Source organism: Homarus americanus, unplaced genomic scaffold, assembly GCF_018991925.1.
Source record: "Homarus americanus isolate GMGI-L3 unplaced genomic scaffold, GMGI_Hamer_2.0 scaffold39155, whole genome shotgun sequence".
Classification (NCBI taxonomy): domain Eukaryota; kingdom Metazoa; phylum Arthropoda; class Malacostraca; order Decapoda; family Nephropidae; genus Homarus; species Homarus americanus.
Genome location: NW_024737042.1, coordinates 6,075,299 through 6,091,841, shown reverse-complemented (window position 1 = coordinate 6,091,841; position 16,543 = coordinate 6,075,299). Strand labels below are relative to the sequence as shown.

At 35.4% G+C, this 16,543-nt stretch overlaps 1 protein-coding gene across 1 annotated transcript in view; it reads left to right on the top strand.

Annotated features, from left to right (window-relative positions):
• Positions 1-16,295, top strand: part of LOC121872629 (homocysteine-responsive endoplasmic reticulum-resident ubiquitin-like domain member 2 protein) — a 32,721-nt gene extending 16,426 nt beyond the window's left edge. The window contains exons 4-7 of the mRNA XM_042375544.1: positions 2,158-2,353; positions 4,642-4,865; positions 8,666-8,828; positions 15,362-16,295. Of these exons, the coding sequence (XP_042231478.1) occupies positions 2,158-2,353; positions 4,642-4,865; positions 8,666-8,828; positions 15,362-15,695 (917 nt within the window). The 3' untranslated portion in view covers positions 15,696-16,295. The remainder of the gene's footprint in view (positions 1-2,157; positions 2,354-4,641; positions 4,866-8,665; positions 8,829-15,361) is intronic.
• The last annotated feature ends 248 nt before the right edge of the window (positions 16,296-16,543 follow it).

The window sequence follows — 16,543 nt, the reverse complement described above, 5'->3', positions numbered from 1 at the left end:
TGAAAGTTTAACACAGCCGCCATTTGCATACACTCCCTGCTTCACCATAGTAACGAAAACCAGCTGGGATGCCGATTCCCTTGCAACGCTCCCCACCCCCGACACTCAGCGCTCTCCTCCCTCTCCCTCACTGAGCCAGCTAACTCGTGTGCAAAGAAATGTATGTTATTCCCTTTACGTGTTTGCAATTAGGAAAAATATTTCTTTTCCTTTTTTTGCAATATGTTTATAGGATGGTGTGTGCATGTAACTGAGTAAAAATAAATTAATAAAGTTACGTATATCTACCCGAAAATATGAGTTGAAAAACAACCATAACGCTTCACAGCCCAGTAACCTGGTGGTTACAGTGACGAGTCTAACCTGGCTACTATACCATGATTAATCGCTATTAAGCATTATTATACTGTATCAGTAAACACTAATAATAACAGTAAATCCAGTGAAATATGGCAGGACCGAGGAGAGTTACAAGAGCAGACGACGCACTAACTAGCAAATGCAGTCACTCACTCCCCTTACTGCTCCCGTTGCCAGGCATACATATGGTGGATATACATCTTGTAGTTTAATTTGAAAACGTTGATGGGCACAATGATAAACAAATTATATAAACCATGCATTTACCTGCGATAACATAATAAGAAACGTTAGTATCATTACTCGAGTGACTGAAATAATATTCTTAACAACAATTGGCTACTCTGTTTATGATTCCTACTTCGGGCACCTGTGTCCTGCGCGCTGACATCTTAGTTACACGGGCCTAAGTTGACCTTTGCTCTGTTTTAGGATTGCTTTTTTGGGAGGCTTCTAAGCCCCTGGAACCCCCGAATCTTTTGAAATCCGGATTTACCGGGTCTGAATCTTCAAGGGTTCATTGTACAGTATACAGTACCAGTGAGCACGATATTGCACAGGTAACTTCCCATGTAAAAGGAAGATCCCTGTTGGTTTAGGGGCGGTGGGTCAGAGGTCATGGTCATTGCTGTTAAAACAAGAAATTTGGTTTCTTGACTAAAACTTTACTCTCTCCGCACCAGTGAACATGATGTAGCATAGTTATCGTAAAGCTAGGGAAGGGAAGGCATTTAATCCCCTTGCCTTTTTGCTTTTGTGGTCACACCAGGTATATTTTATACTACTTGTGGTACTCCTGTTTAATTTAGAGACTTACCAAGAAGTTACTGGTACTCCATTTCTTGATAAAGTATGAAATTATAGTATCAGATACAGTAAGGTTAACAAGTGATATTCGTTCTTGAATAAGTGCCTGATAGGTGAATTTTTATTAAACAGTTCCCATTTTTTTTTATTAGATCCATATTAAATCCTGAGATGCATTCCAGTTCAAAAATTTGTGACCCAAAGCCCCATAGTATAAACCTAGATGCACTCCAGCTCAAAAATTTTTGACCATAAAACCTAACCTAGGAAAGATTAGACATGTGTATATACATTGTGCAGGAACACTTACCAGAACTCAAAGTTAATACTGCTTGTGTTGGCCTGGCATTATTGGTTGAAGGTGAAGATGGTTTGTGGGTGGCAGGGATAGTCACTTACTACAGAGCTCAACAGAATCCCCTACTTTTTTGCCAGAGTCCAATTGCTGTATTACATCTAATTGTGTCTCCAAGGAGATGGTTTTGATCTTTTGGGTGGCACTGCTTGTAGTGCTGCTGGGTTTGATAGTAAAAATAATGAGAAACAAGCTAAAAATAAAGGCAGAGAACATGATGATAAACAGACATTGCCAAGTTGTGCAGGCTAACTGACCAAGCTGGATTCGCCCTGCCACTGACATCTCGGTCTACAGAAAAGAAGTTTTTAAGTACACTTGCCTAGTTGGCTGCTCAGCCATTAACAATGCATGACTAACCTGACTCCATGAGTGATAATTTGAGTTGGATCAGTCAGAATTTTGCCTGATAAATTGATTAAAGATTTGTTCATTGAATTTTCATACCCTAAAACACTGCTCTGTAAATCAAATTCTTTTCATTAGGTACTCTTTCAGTGGAACCTAACTGTATTACAGTATATCAGTATTCATATTTTCTACATTAATTTCCTGTACAATTTTATTCCATGAGCTTAATTATGATTTACTGTACTTTGGCTTTTTTATACTGTAAGTACATTTCTAATCTTCAGATGGACTTCGTCGCCGAAATGTTGCAAGTAATGGTGGGGAAGTTTCTGTGTCAACACCTCAAAGTATAGATGCCACTTCATCATATCCATCCCAACCCCAAATACCAGTTACTGTTCTTCAAACCAGTGCAGATCCCATGCAGCAGATGGCTGCAATACAGCAGATGTATGCCCATTACATGGCATACATACAATAGTAAGTAAAAGCAGAGTGTATTGTAATGTATGTATTGTATATGGATTTGGACTTTTGTTGTAGCAGTACTTTGTTTCACTTATTAGCATTTGTGTTCAGTTCACATAAAGGTGTCCTTATGTGAATGCACACTTAAGTTTTTTCATACATTCACAGTTGAGTTATATACTTCTAAGCACATTTAGTCTTTATCAAGGTTTTAGTCGGTGGGTCATTGTCAAGTATTTAGCTAGTGGACTTTCCTTTCATCTTTTGTGCATCTCAATTTAAATTTGTATGATGAAAATCACTTGATAGTCATAAATTGTTTGTTTACAGATTTGAAAAAAAAATTGTGAATCATTATGTATTAATGAAAGGATGGAATGGTTAAAATTTTATATCTTGTCCAGTTTAAGGGCTATGCAGACCATATTTCCTGTCATTAATGAAAACCTTGCCAGGCTGCTTGGATGTGCAATTTACAGATTTGTAGCCATTGCCCCCTGCTCTCCTTACTGCCCTGTCACCCTATTGATTGCAGTCAATAAGCACATTGGACTCTTGATAGTTTAACGCATAGGTAACTGTCTTGACTACATCAGTATGGAAAAGTTTCTACCTGAGAACAAGTGGCAAAAGTTCTTTACATGCAAAAATTTGACTTTTGGGCTAGTTACATAATACCTGAGAAACCCTTTGTCAAGTCAAGGGGACATCTGGGCCTGTTGTAGATGAGGATGACTTATTAATCTAGTAATTCATCAGCCTTCAGCTACACAGTGCATGATGGTACCTGACTGCCTACCATATCTTTGTTAACTCTCCCTTGGCACATTACATTAATGTGAGATCTTTCTGTAATCAACATTTTGTTTTCCACAACCTGGCTGACCATTTGATTGACCTTGGGTCATGATATAATGGATAGTGAACCACTCTGTAAAATATTATTATATACATGGCATTCTCTATTCCATGATGATACTTAAGAAATAATACCAATATACTGTACCATAAGCAGATGTGATAGTTTAGACCTCGGAAAACTTTTCCCAGTACCCAGAAACATTCTGAGGATGTGTGAGTGTCTGTGCGAGAAGTGTAGTTTAAACTCTTGAAAACTTTTCACAGTACAGTACCTGGAAAAATTCCTGGTATGTTGGATTTTTCCGGGTTTGAGAAAGTTGTCTCGTTACCTGGAAATCTGTCATCCCCGGAAGAGCTCTGCACCAATTGTTCCAGCTAATGGTGATATCACTTTTCCTAATTAGTTGTTGCATTCATTTTTATCACCTTGTTTTAATACAGAGGAACTGCAAGTGCTTTCTACTTTTCATTTGGTACTCATTTCTCTAATATGCATAACTTACTCTTGTCAACCATTCTGTAATTTTTAATCACTTTCCATCCATAGTCAGGGGCTTTGTACACTCCATATTTTTTATCTCTCACTTTATGATATTTATTCTTGTCAAAATTTAAACTACAAAGCTCTTCATTAGATCCATAATAATGGATGTTTATGAAAAATGATAAGCCAGGTGAGTTCAACTTGTGAACCATTCAGGTGTGTCTACTGTATTGGTGTTTCTGTATCTAGAATTAATTGCAGTATAGGTTGACAACCCTTTATCCGAAATTCCGAAAACCGAAAAGCTCTGAAAACCGAAAGTTTTTTGTGGAGATTTTTTTTTTTTTTTTTTTTTTTTTTAAACAGGATTAGCCCACCCAGGCATAGATCACTGACCCACAACGGGGCCTGGGGGGCAAAAATGTAATAGTAATACTAATTATAATACTAATTATAATAATAATAATTATTCATAGTAAATAAAATTTTTAATTAAAAAATACACCAAAATAAAATAATAATGATAACAATAACACTGTATTAATAAAATAATAATAATAATAAAGAAATACAAGAATGAAATAAAGATAAAAAGTGAGTAACATGACCTAGACCTGTGAATTATTATTATTACCTGTATTATTATTATTATTATTATTATTATTTTTATTATTATTATTATTATTATTATTATTATTATTATTATTATTATTATTATTATTATATTCCCCAGGCCCCAATGTGGGTCAGTGACTTGTGCCCGGATGGGCTAATAAAAAAAAAAAAAAACTAACCATTCTGAAAACTGAAAAATTCCGAAATCCGAAATGCCTCTGGTCCCAAGGGTTTCGGATAAGGGATTGTCAACCTGTAGCGATATGCATCTTTGTCTCAGACCTAATGAAGAATATTTGATATATAGAAATTATTTTAATTTGTATTGTCATTTTTCCAGTATGCAGATGGGTGGTGGTGTTGGAGGCATTGCCTGGCCACAGCAAATGGTTCAGCTGCCTGCTGCACCAAATCCTGCCACATCCACTACAACTGCAACCCCAACTCCTACCTCACCCACACCTACGGTAGACCAAGCTGAACAGCAGCAACAGCAAGATCAAAATGCGCCTGCAGATCCACAGCAACAGCAACAACCACAACAGATTAGAATGAATGCACAAGGTAAATGTTTAATATTGTGAGGAAATTGTGTAAATCTAGGAAAATGACAAATATATTTGTACTGCAATTGTATCATTTACCATATGAGGCGTTCAGCATTAGATGGGGGTGAAGCGCCACCCTGGGCAAAAATGTGTTTTTTTTTTTTTTTTTTATGGATATCACTATTTTCATTCTTTCTCTATATGTTGGCATTGGATGTAACCTTCTAGCTAGAATAGAAATATGGTAGAAAGTCCTTAAAAAATAAGGTGTGATTTCGCCTCAGGCCGGGAGCTACGTATCTAGCTGTACACTCAGTCAATGAAGGTGGCTACATCCCATTCAGAGTGAGAGGAGCGCGAGCCAATGACAGTGCCCCTCCCTCGGACCATGCCCCCTGAGGCAGCCGATCACAATGGATTTCCCCTTGCTACGTCACAGCTCCTCGGCCAATCCGCACACCCAGATGCTGCCTCTTTGTTAGTTTTGGCGTGTTGTATAGCATAAGGCGGTTTAGTGTACTTTCTACTGCTATTTTTGATAACTTTTCGGCGTAACATTGACATTATTCATGTTCCAATGGTGTGAGAAGTGCTGTGCAATATCTGCCTGATATTAGAGCAAGACTCGAGTGAGGCCAGGCCTTCGGGTGTGGGTTCAGGAGCCCATTATTCCTTAGCATGTGTTTAGTGATGACAGTGCTCACGTGGACAACCCCAGCAATGCTTGGTGATAGTGATAGTGATTTTGGTATACTGTACTCATAATACAAAAAGTGACTGCTATGCATCACAAGACCTTTATGCAGACTGTGTTCCAGTACAGAGTTATGTGACATGCACTGACGGCAATAATGATGTTGAAAGTGAAGATGAAAATGGTGAAAGTGAGTCTAATGGTAACACAAACAGTAACACTAAGGTATCAACTTGAACATAGACTATGAGGAGGTAGAAGTGGACAGTGATGAGACATGCATTGACCTTGATCGTGATGAAAGTGAGCCTGACCCAACGAATGCTAGTGAAAGTGAGCCCACACCTCAGTCTTACAATGAAACTGAACTGTTGCCGGCATCAATAATCAATGATTTAGTTGATGAAGAATCTGTGTGGCGATTTTTAGAGAGGACAGAGAAAGACTTCGATCAGGACGTGATTGATTATGACGAGGCCATTTAAGTTATATGCATTTCTCAGGGTTTATGTAACTTCAAGTTACTGCGATCTTCAGGGATAATAAAACGAAGGAACTAAACAAAGTAAGATTGTAATACTATTGTCATAATACTGTTTTTTCCAGAGATAATGCAAACTCTCTCTGCCTTTGTATTCGTATGTTAATTACGTTAGGGGGAGTGTAGTGGTGTTTCCTTATTATTACACACTATTATACTTAACAATATTATAAATCTTTGGCTAATAATAGGGACGGAAAGATAAATACTGATAGGCAAATGAGTTTTTATTATTATTTCATATTTGGGGGGTATTATGGGCGGTGGGTGTAAGACGAGTGCTGTTTTTGGTGATCATTAACTTGTTTTACAGTATTAGTCCACAATAATACAGTAATACGAAATTTGCAGAAAAATGCAATTATTGTTGGTTTGAAGCTCAAACAACCGTACATAACGGGTAGTTATTCTCATTCAACTCGTGATAAAATAATAACTATTCACAGTACTAACTTCCAGTTTTCATAGTTTGCTAGGAGAGAGATTGAGCTGCACGATAAAAAATGAACCCTCTAGCTTAAAAAACAACTAAGTTATGGTTGTTTGTACTTTGAAAAACTTTAAACGCGTTTTTCTCCGCTTTTTAAATTTGGCGCTTCACCCCTTTTCTGTCGTAGCGCCTCATATGTTATATACTAACCGGCCTACTTACATTCTTTTTGTCTTTCTCCAGCATTCTTTTTTTTTCGGGGATTAGCCCACCCGGGCACAGGTCACTGACCCACATCAGGGCCTGGGGAGCAAAATATAATAATAATAATAATCCTATAAATTAATAATCAATGAAGAATATACAGAGTGTATATATATATATATATATATATATATATATATATATATATATATATATATATATATATATATATATATATATATATATATATATATATATATATATATATATATATATATATATATATATATATATATATATATATATATATATATATATATATATACACATATACGTATATACACACACACACACACACACCACCTGAGATCCCAAGCCCGAGAATTGCTGTTCGACACCACAACCGCATCCAGCCCATACGTGCACGAACTGATCGCTATAAGAACAGCCCAGTCCCAACCATTGTAAAAATTATCAATTACTTGTAATAAACCAGTGTATTCACTCCCAGTAAATACTACTACTTGCACTGTCACCATGTTGAAATGCACTGTAGTTTGAGCTTTTCCCCATCTAGTTATTATATATCTTATTTGTATCACTTATGTTACTTGTATATTATTTGTAATTCGAAACCCATTCCCCAAATATGTAACTGTATATTTTCAGCCTTCTGGCTGCCAAGCTCTTTCAATTAACCGTTAATTATTATTATTATTATTACACACACACACACACACAGAGTGGTGGGCACGGAACCGCTAATTAGCAAAGCTAACTTTCTCGTTAGCGGATTAGCGTTTTTGCTAACTTTGGAAACCATTAGCGGACCAATTAGCTTCCGCTAAATTTAGTTCCGCTAACTTTAAGTCCGCTAACAAAATTTATACATGTTTGTTCCTGTCTGTTGTGAGTGTGTGACACCGCCTCGCCTGTCTCCAATTGCCAGTCAGGCACACTTGGCTGACTGCGTGTTATTACGTGTGAAGTTTAGAGTTTTCTGTTTATTTACATGACTAAGACCAACAATAAGTTATATAAAAATGCACTGGTATAATGACTAAGACCAAAAATAAGTTATATAAAAATGCACTGGTACAATGTGTATGTGGTTGGTATTGCATATTTACATGAATAATGAATAAAACCAATAGTTTGTATGAGAATGCAAATTAATTATTTGTGAAATTGTGTACAGTGTACACCTTGATAAGTTGATCATCTGATTTTGGCATGATGCTATTTGCTACCTATGCTATACAGTACTATAGTATTTGGATTCGTTTAATACTTTCTGTCTTTTCGTACAGTAAATAAAGATTATAAAGTGTATGTTGAAACTTGAATGTAAACTAAGGTTTAATTTCATTTGTTCATTTAATTATTTGTGTACACCTTGATCATCATCTGATCTTGGCATGCTATACCTTTTTGGAAAGCTCTATGTCTAAGCTACAAGACAACATATGAAAATTTCAGCTCTCTAGGTCTGTTTTTAAGGGTTTGAGAGCAAAAAAAAAAGAAGCTAAATTCATATAATAAAAGTTAGCGGTTAGCGTTAGCTTCCACTAATTTTTTTAGTTGTTTAGTGTTTGCGAAATTAACTTTTTAGTTAGCAGATTAGCGATTAGCGAATTTAACTTTTCGTTTAGCTGTGCTCACCACTGTATACACACACATAAATTTTTTGAAGAATCACACACAGTTTAATAATTTATTTCTCGTACAGTAATGAATATTTTTCAGGAAAGTCATGAAATTATGCAAGACAGGTTCAGTGAATTTCATGATGAACTTCATTTTGTAACCGATGTGACTGTACAGTACAGCCTTTACTATTATTATTTATCAACTTGTTTTGAGTTTCCAAGAGAATAACTATTTCAAGTTTTGTCATGATAACTGCCCAAATTATAATGTACGTAATTATATTTTCTCATGTAACAGGTGGCGAGGTAGATGATGATGATGATGATGAAGGAATGGGTCGTGATTGGTTAGATTGGATCTATGTATTATCACGGATGCTGGTCCTCCTGTCTATTGTGTACTTCTATTCCACACTCTCCAGGTTCATGATAGTCATCTGCATTGCCATGCTCTTATATCTGTAAGTTGTGTTTTTGTTCTAATAGTTTCTGTAGCTTTGAGAATGAGAGATATGATATAGGAAGAAAAACAAATTTTTGAGGACTAATTTTATTTTCCTCCATATCTATGATAATTTTAAGGGTAAGATATACTGTATATTTATAATTACGGTAGTTGATAGAAATGCCCCCAAACAACTTAACACAATTACTCTTCTCTCACAGTCACCATCATGTGTGTGTCTCCCTCAGGTTCTGTCAGTACATTTATCATTTACACATAAGAGTACCATACATATGCCTTTCATCAAATAGAGTAAACCCTCAATTTGCACAGTGGTTAGTATTCTGGAAATCAACTTTGAAGGAGCAGCTAATGTGTATGGAAAGCAGCCATTAATTGTTGAAATTAGCTATGGTAATGCTGTGAGTTGGTCACAGACATATCACCTTTCCACCTCAAAGTGATGAATACTTCCTGCCTTATGCATAGAAGATGTTATTAGAGTAAACATAATTTTGCATAGGTTAGCCTTCATACTTTAGATTAGCCCTTACATGTAATGTTTGGTTTAATGTACTCTCATAAAACACTCAACAAAATTTTGGTGTTGGCATTCTCTCAAACCTGCCAACACCACTGCTTTCTGCTGCATGCTCAGATATTCTTCCATACTTTAGGTTTTGGTAATATACAGTATACTGTAGTTTAATTTACCATCATATCACTGTAGATAAAACACTGAGTAAGTTCTGGCAATGAGGTTCACACCCTCTGACACCACTGCTTCCTACCATATACAGTTGTTGGTTTAGTTGTGTTTATATACTTTGACACATCAAGATTAAGCATAAATTTACTTGATTAGTCTTTATTATTACATCTAAAAATTTAGCTGTGATCAATGTAAACTCAGAAGTTTGTGGGTTACAGGTGCCTTGTGAATACTGTACTGTACTGTATATGTATGTTAAGATATGTGGAAGACAGCAGCAATTAAGGAGGGATAATTTGGTATTTGAGTATTCTTGACCCATTTAACTACTGTACTGAACCATTATAGGTGAGATTGTACTGAATATTAAGAAAAATTTTCACAATTATCTGACCAAGTACAGCACACTGTTTGAAAAAATGTACCATATAAATTGTGAGTTTACTGCATAAGTCTCTTTGTCACACTCCATACAAATGTCTTACTCCTTGTGGATGTCCTTCACACATCATTCCTGTGACTTTATACTTACATATGCCTATCTCAAACTATATATGACTCTCCCGACAGAAGACTTTCTCTTAGCAAATGCCTTTCAGAAATGCTCCGTCCATGAGCTTCTCTAATATTTTCTTTACAGATACTGACACTAGGCAGTCTTTTAGGGGCCATTTTCACACTGAAATACTAAAGTTTTAAGTACAACACCAGAAATGCTGCGTCGCAGGCAATGATTGAATGCGAACAAAGGTAGAGGAGATGCTGCGAGCGCATGGGGGTCACTCGTTGCGCTGCAGGAGAGGCTCATAAGCTGCTCGTCACCATCTGCTTACCGTGGATAGTCAAAATCTCGAATCGCAAACCAGCAAATAGCAACGGTTTACTGTACTCGACATACATGTCATTTTCTCTCACACTTGCATGTTTGGGTCCATTTTTCATCATTGGGATCATAATTACAGTATATCCTCCAGGATTTGAGTGGACACATTTAGTAGCTTTGCCAAATTCATCATAGCTTTTACGTGTTAAAGAATGGGAAACTGCACCTAAGACGTTCAAGAATTCTACATGGTGCTTTAACTGTCACAAAAATTACCAGTCACAGGTTGCATTTACTGTATTAAGAATCAAAGAAGTGAAAGGAAGGAAGCAGGAAGAAAACTGAAAGGAATTAGCAAGGGAATAAGAGAGAAAATGGAAAATACCATATTGAATAGAAAGTGTGAAGTTTAGAAGGTGTGGCCAAAGAAATGAAATTAGTTGGATAAATGGTAAACCCTTTACTTCACCCAGAGAAATAGATTTTTTAATAACAGGACTGCTATTTGTAATGTACAATACCTTATTTCTTCACTCTCCATTCTTGTTTCTTACACACACAATATGTGTATGGGAAAGACATAATATTATTATGTGTTGGCCATACAGGTACGATCTCTTTAGGTCTCAAGCAATTCTTCATTACTTTATCTTCAGTATCCACATACATAACTCTTGCACAAGTTTCCTCTGCATTTGTTTCTTCTTCAGATATTTGTACCACCACAACTCATTTCATATTAACCACGTTATCAGTCCAATCCTCAGGACTTGATTCTTTCCCCATTCTTGGCAGCCAGGTTTCAGAACCCAAAAAGTTCCTGTCAAGGATCTGTGGCAGTGTTTCAATTTTAGATTAGATTTAAGAAATATTTGTTAAGTTATTAGTTTTTCTCATGCATGTTTGTTTTATTGGTGAAAGTTTCAGACTTATGATTATTACTGACACACAATTTATTCTTATACAAAATATCAATTACAGTACATTACCTTTATCCATTGTTTCTCTAAAAAAAATCATGTAAGATTTAGACAACCAAAATAATTTATTAGCAGCTTGCTGCCATGCAGGTGGACTTTCTTTAGCCTTGCCCATCTTTCAATTAGTTGGGAACCTATGATGGTAATTTATCTTATTCTTATTTTTTCTGCAATACTACCCTTCCCAGTAGTCAGGTAGACAGCCAGCCGAACCATGAATGTGTGTACAGTACTTTTGTAATTTTTTTGCTCTAAGGGGTAGTTGGATCTGTATGCATCAAGAAACTGGTGGGTGCCACCCTTACACTTTTGAGCATTTTTCATCATACCTCACACCACTGAATTAAGTCAAATTTGAAAATTACTGCAAACCCATCAAGTAGAGCTTTTGAGATGGAGAATGCAAATACGTCGTGTAAATTTAATATTTATTTCCAATGTATTCATATGTATACATGAGAAAACCAGTTATTAGAAAATAAGCAAACAAAATTAATTAATTGTTGTACAACCCTAAGTTAAGGAAAAGGTGATACCTGTATATTTGAATAATTTTCTTTTTATGTGAACAATTAGAAGGATTTTCAAAATATTACTTGCCATATATAATAACATGAAGAAAAATTATACACTTCAAATGAAATTGCAGGTGAGATACAGTATTATGATCTAATGATGCAATAATCAGGCAATATGTGGACAAGGTAAATAGCATAAATTGGAAAATGATGAAGTCAGAATGACTAAATATAAAACAAAATTAATGTAGATGTGATTAAATAGGAATCTCTAGTTTTAATCTCAAGTTCTGCTTGTTAATGCAAAAATAGAACCTCAACACATGTATGTCAAGCCATTTAGTCCATTAGTCATCTCCTTACTCCTCGGGAATATTGGATATACCAGAAACTGTCTATTCGTTTTTACAGTCACCGTCTGTGCGACAATTACAGTGTGTAGTGCACGACAGTATGGCTGACTGACAGCTGCACCTATTTGTGGAACATGGTGACTGCAACTTGCAAGAGCATGCCACAACCATCAAAATGGTTGATGGAACAACACAATGTACCACTGGAATTGGAATGCATTCTTTAAGTTTCCACCTAAACTTGGAGATGTCAAACTTTGGTTGTTCTAGCTGATCTACTGATCTCCATATGAGAACTTGAAGTTGAGCTCGCTTGATGTGCTGTTGCAGCCTCATCTGTGGGCGGAAGACTATGAATTTTTGGTGGCTTCTTTTTCCTGCTGAATAATTTAAATTTCAAGTTGTTGATAGATGATGATTCTGGATCACCATACAAAGACAACATGAACTCAGTTCCTGCCTGCAACCAGTCCATTTCATTGGCATCAGGGTCAACAAATATTTCTAAACTAAGATCTGACTATAAGCAACTTCATGGCTGAAACTTTCCCCTTGCCAAATGGATGCAAAACTGAATCATTACCCTGACAAAGTGTGAATGGTGGGAAGACTGAAACACTTGTCTTTCAATTTCAAGGCTGTAGCATTAATATCTATTTTCCCATCATATTTTCTCATGGACACTTGGCAGATGGGTTGTACAGCTAAAAGAAGAAGACCAGAAGCACAAAATTATCTGTCATCAGCTAAAATTTGTATGTGGCTCTTCTTTGGCAGGAGTTCCAATAGGTAACTGATAATGCGCACATTAGCCTCCTCATGACCGAAGGTGCCATCTTCGCCAGTCAAATGCACTGATGAATTTTTTTTATTCGGTTTTGCACAGTAACTAAATCAAAGCCTTTTTATTTTTCTCACATTTCATAAATGCATCTATTGCAGGAAGTATTGTGTTACAGTACTGTATACTCTTGGGGAACAGTGCTTTTTGTACGTCTCCTTCGGTCCTGGGACTTAATCGACTGCTCATTGTATCGATCAAATATGATATAAGTGTCATGAGATCTTGTGTAAGAGTTTGCAAAATATTTTGAAACAGTCAATTGTAGCATTCATGGGCATCCACTGAGCAAAGAGTATCTGGGATACATGCTGCCAACATATTTATCAGGACTGCTTTGGTCCCTTTTCGTGTATTCCCATGTGACAAAGGCAAAGGAGAAAGCTCGTGTCTTAAGAGCACAGACAAATCAATATTTCTTCTTTGGGAAACAACCAGGAGGCGCACATAATTTTTCTGTTATAAATCTTTGAAGAACTGATTTTTACACTATTTTTTCACAATTTCCATTGTCACAGCTTCATTTTTCAAGGGAACATGGAAATTGCCAGGAAGCCTGCATATTCAATTTTAATTGATAATTGTGCATTTTACATGCCTTCAGTTTTTATTTAGCATCATATTATTAGGTTTGAATTTGTCATAATTTTATCAGTAAATGCCATGTTGAGCAAATCTTGAAGAAAATTTAAATTTAGTGTCTTATTATATCAATTTTTCAGTTTTAAATGTTAAATTTGCTTTCCCATGTCATTAGCTTTAATTTAATATCTTACATGACATATTTGTTGTAATTTTCTAATTTGACTTAATTCAGCCTAAGGTGGTTGGCAGAAGGGTGCCATAAAAAAAATTTCTTAACCGTGCTGGGGTGACACCCATCATTTTCATTAAGTACTGATGCTCAACTACCATTTTATGAAAAAAATTGCATTAGTGCACACCTCTATGGTCAGGTGCCTATTTTGGGTTTATCTACTGGGCTACAAGGGAGTCCTTTGCTCAAAGGATGGCCATGATAGAAGAACCTCCACATTACCCTGTCAATACATATCTCTTTTGCTGTCTCTAATTCCTGCATCCCCTTACCTGTTTACTCCTTAATGTACTGTTTCACACATCCCCTCCCCCCCTTATGAACTAGACTGTCTGTCTTTGTCTAACTTCCATGTTATAATGCTCCTGTATATATCTTTTACTGTCATTTTCACATGTCCATCCAATCTCAAGAAGTCTCCCTTTATCCAGTTCATCACTCCTGTGCTCATCCACCTTACCCTCTGCCATTCCATATACTGTACTACAGTATTCACCTCACGGTTTCTTACCCCCTTCAATACTGTTAAACCCAGGTACACCCCTTCAGTAACTTATTTGTCTAGATCTTTTTAGAAAATTTAATTTAATTTCAAACATATGTTTCACTCCCAAATGGCAGTGTGGGAAGTACATGTATTGTACTGCTTTATACAGTCTGTCAGTTCTCTTTTCACCTCAAAGCTTATTTTCCATCCCTTAATGAAAGTTCCCTTCTCTTTAGTCACACTCCTTGTTTTCCTTGATTTCACCTGTTAATCTAAGGTAATTTAAGATGTAAGGCAGAGTAAGTTAGGTAGCACTGAAGAGGAAACCACTTCTTGCTTGAGAATCTTTCTTATTTACCTAGATATTCCCTGCTAAGTTATGGGTGTTTCTGATATAGCAGGGCATACAGTAAATTTTCTCCTATGCTGTCTGACATTTGTTATTTGAGTGTGCACTCTAGTACTAAAGTTGTGGACAGATGCATGGAACTTACACTCTACATCCTTTGTATCTTTTCCATAAAAATCTTATCACAACCTCTCTCAGCATTACCCTTTCAACCAACATTATCAAAAGCCTTTCTTCATTTCATTTTAACCATTAATCTCTTTCATTCTTACTGAAAATTTAATGTTACCATTAAATTATACTCTTCCACCATTATCCCATTTGTTATAATTGTAAAAAAAAAAAAAAATATTTCACTTTACAGTACTGCCCATTCTGTTACTAAATGTCAATTTATCTGAATCCCTACAATTATTACATTATTCCTTTACACATTACATATATTCTTTCTTTTTATTTGAATAAATTAGCATTTATTTGTAAATTTTGTTTGTTAAATATTTTCAGTAGTTTAAAGGTAAGGTATCTTTAAACTACAGGTACATAGTTTGTTTAAATTGACCATCTTATAAAAAAAATTTTGTGTAAAACTTTTCTGTACTTTGTTTGATATAATACATTGATGTTCTTATTTGATTCAACCTAACCAGTTTGCATTTTGAATTTTAGGTATCAAGCTGGCTGGTTTAGACCTGCACGAAGAATAGAACAGCCACAAGCAGCCAATGAGAATGACATCAACAATATCCAAGATGACAGAAATAACAACATTAACAACAACAATAACAACAATGAAATTCCAGAAGGGCATAGAAATCAGGAAGAAGAACCAATCATTGAAGTGAATCAAGAAAATGGTGCCAACAATGAAGCTGTAAACAATGAGGGTACAGATAGGGTAGTTGAGGAAATACCTGTGCGACCCTCCATTTTCTCTCTTTCATGGACATTCCTAACGACTTTCTTCACATCTTTGATTCCAGAACAACCTCAAGCAATTTAAATATAGTCACTCAAGCAGTGTTGATACTTTTTCATCATTAGTCCAAAATAAGCACCCTAACTGTTGTGAATGTGTTCTCTAGTTAATGAAGAGGAAACATTGTAAGGTATTGGATTTTGAATATCCAGAGGCAAAGATATGCCTGTTGCATTTGTTTCCATGTGAAGATTTAAAGGTTAAAATTGCTTTTTGAGTGCCCATTACACATCAGTTGGTCATTTAATGCATCAGTGTAAGGAGCCTGAAAAAAGTGTATTTTCTTTTATTTGGTGCATTATTTCTGTAACTCCGTTTTTTAACCCTTTCATTGTATGATAATCCTAATCATTCCGATGTACTGTATATTGTATTTTTTTATCATGGGGAAATTATGTGAAAACAAAATAAAAATATTCATTTATCATATTTACACATTTGAAGGTTCTGCTCAGCAATTAAATATACAGAACTGAATCTTATAGTCTGTGGCACTTCAGGCATCTGGGTGACAATGGCATCCTTTTGCAGTATAACTGTTTTTATTATTCATGACTAAAATTTTCAGTTGTTTTCATGCAAACTATAGCACTTGTTACATTAACTTTAATATATATATATATATATATATATATATATATATATATATATATATATATATATATATATATATATATATATATATATATATATATATATATATATATATATATATATATATATAATATATAGATAAAATCACACAGGGAAAAGGGAAATAATGGAGAACTTTAACGAAAGCTAAGGTTCTTCACTGTTTCCCTTTTCCCTGAGTGATTTTATCAAGATTTACCTTATCCACTTTTCCATTGTGGATCTACATGATGTATATA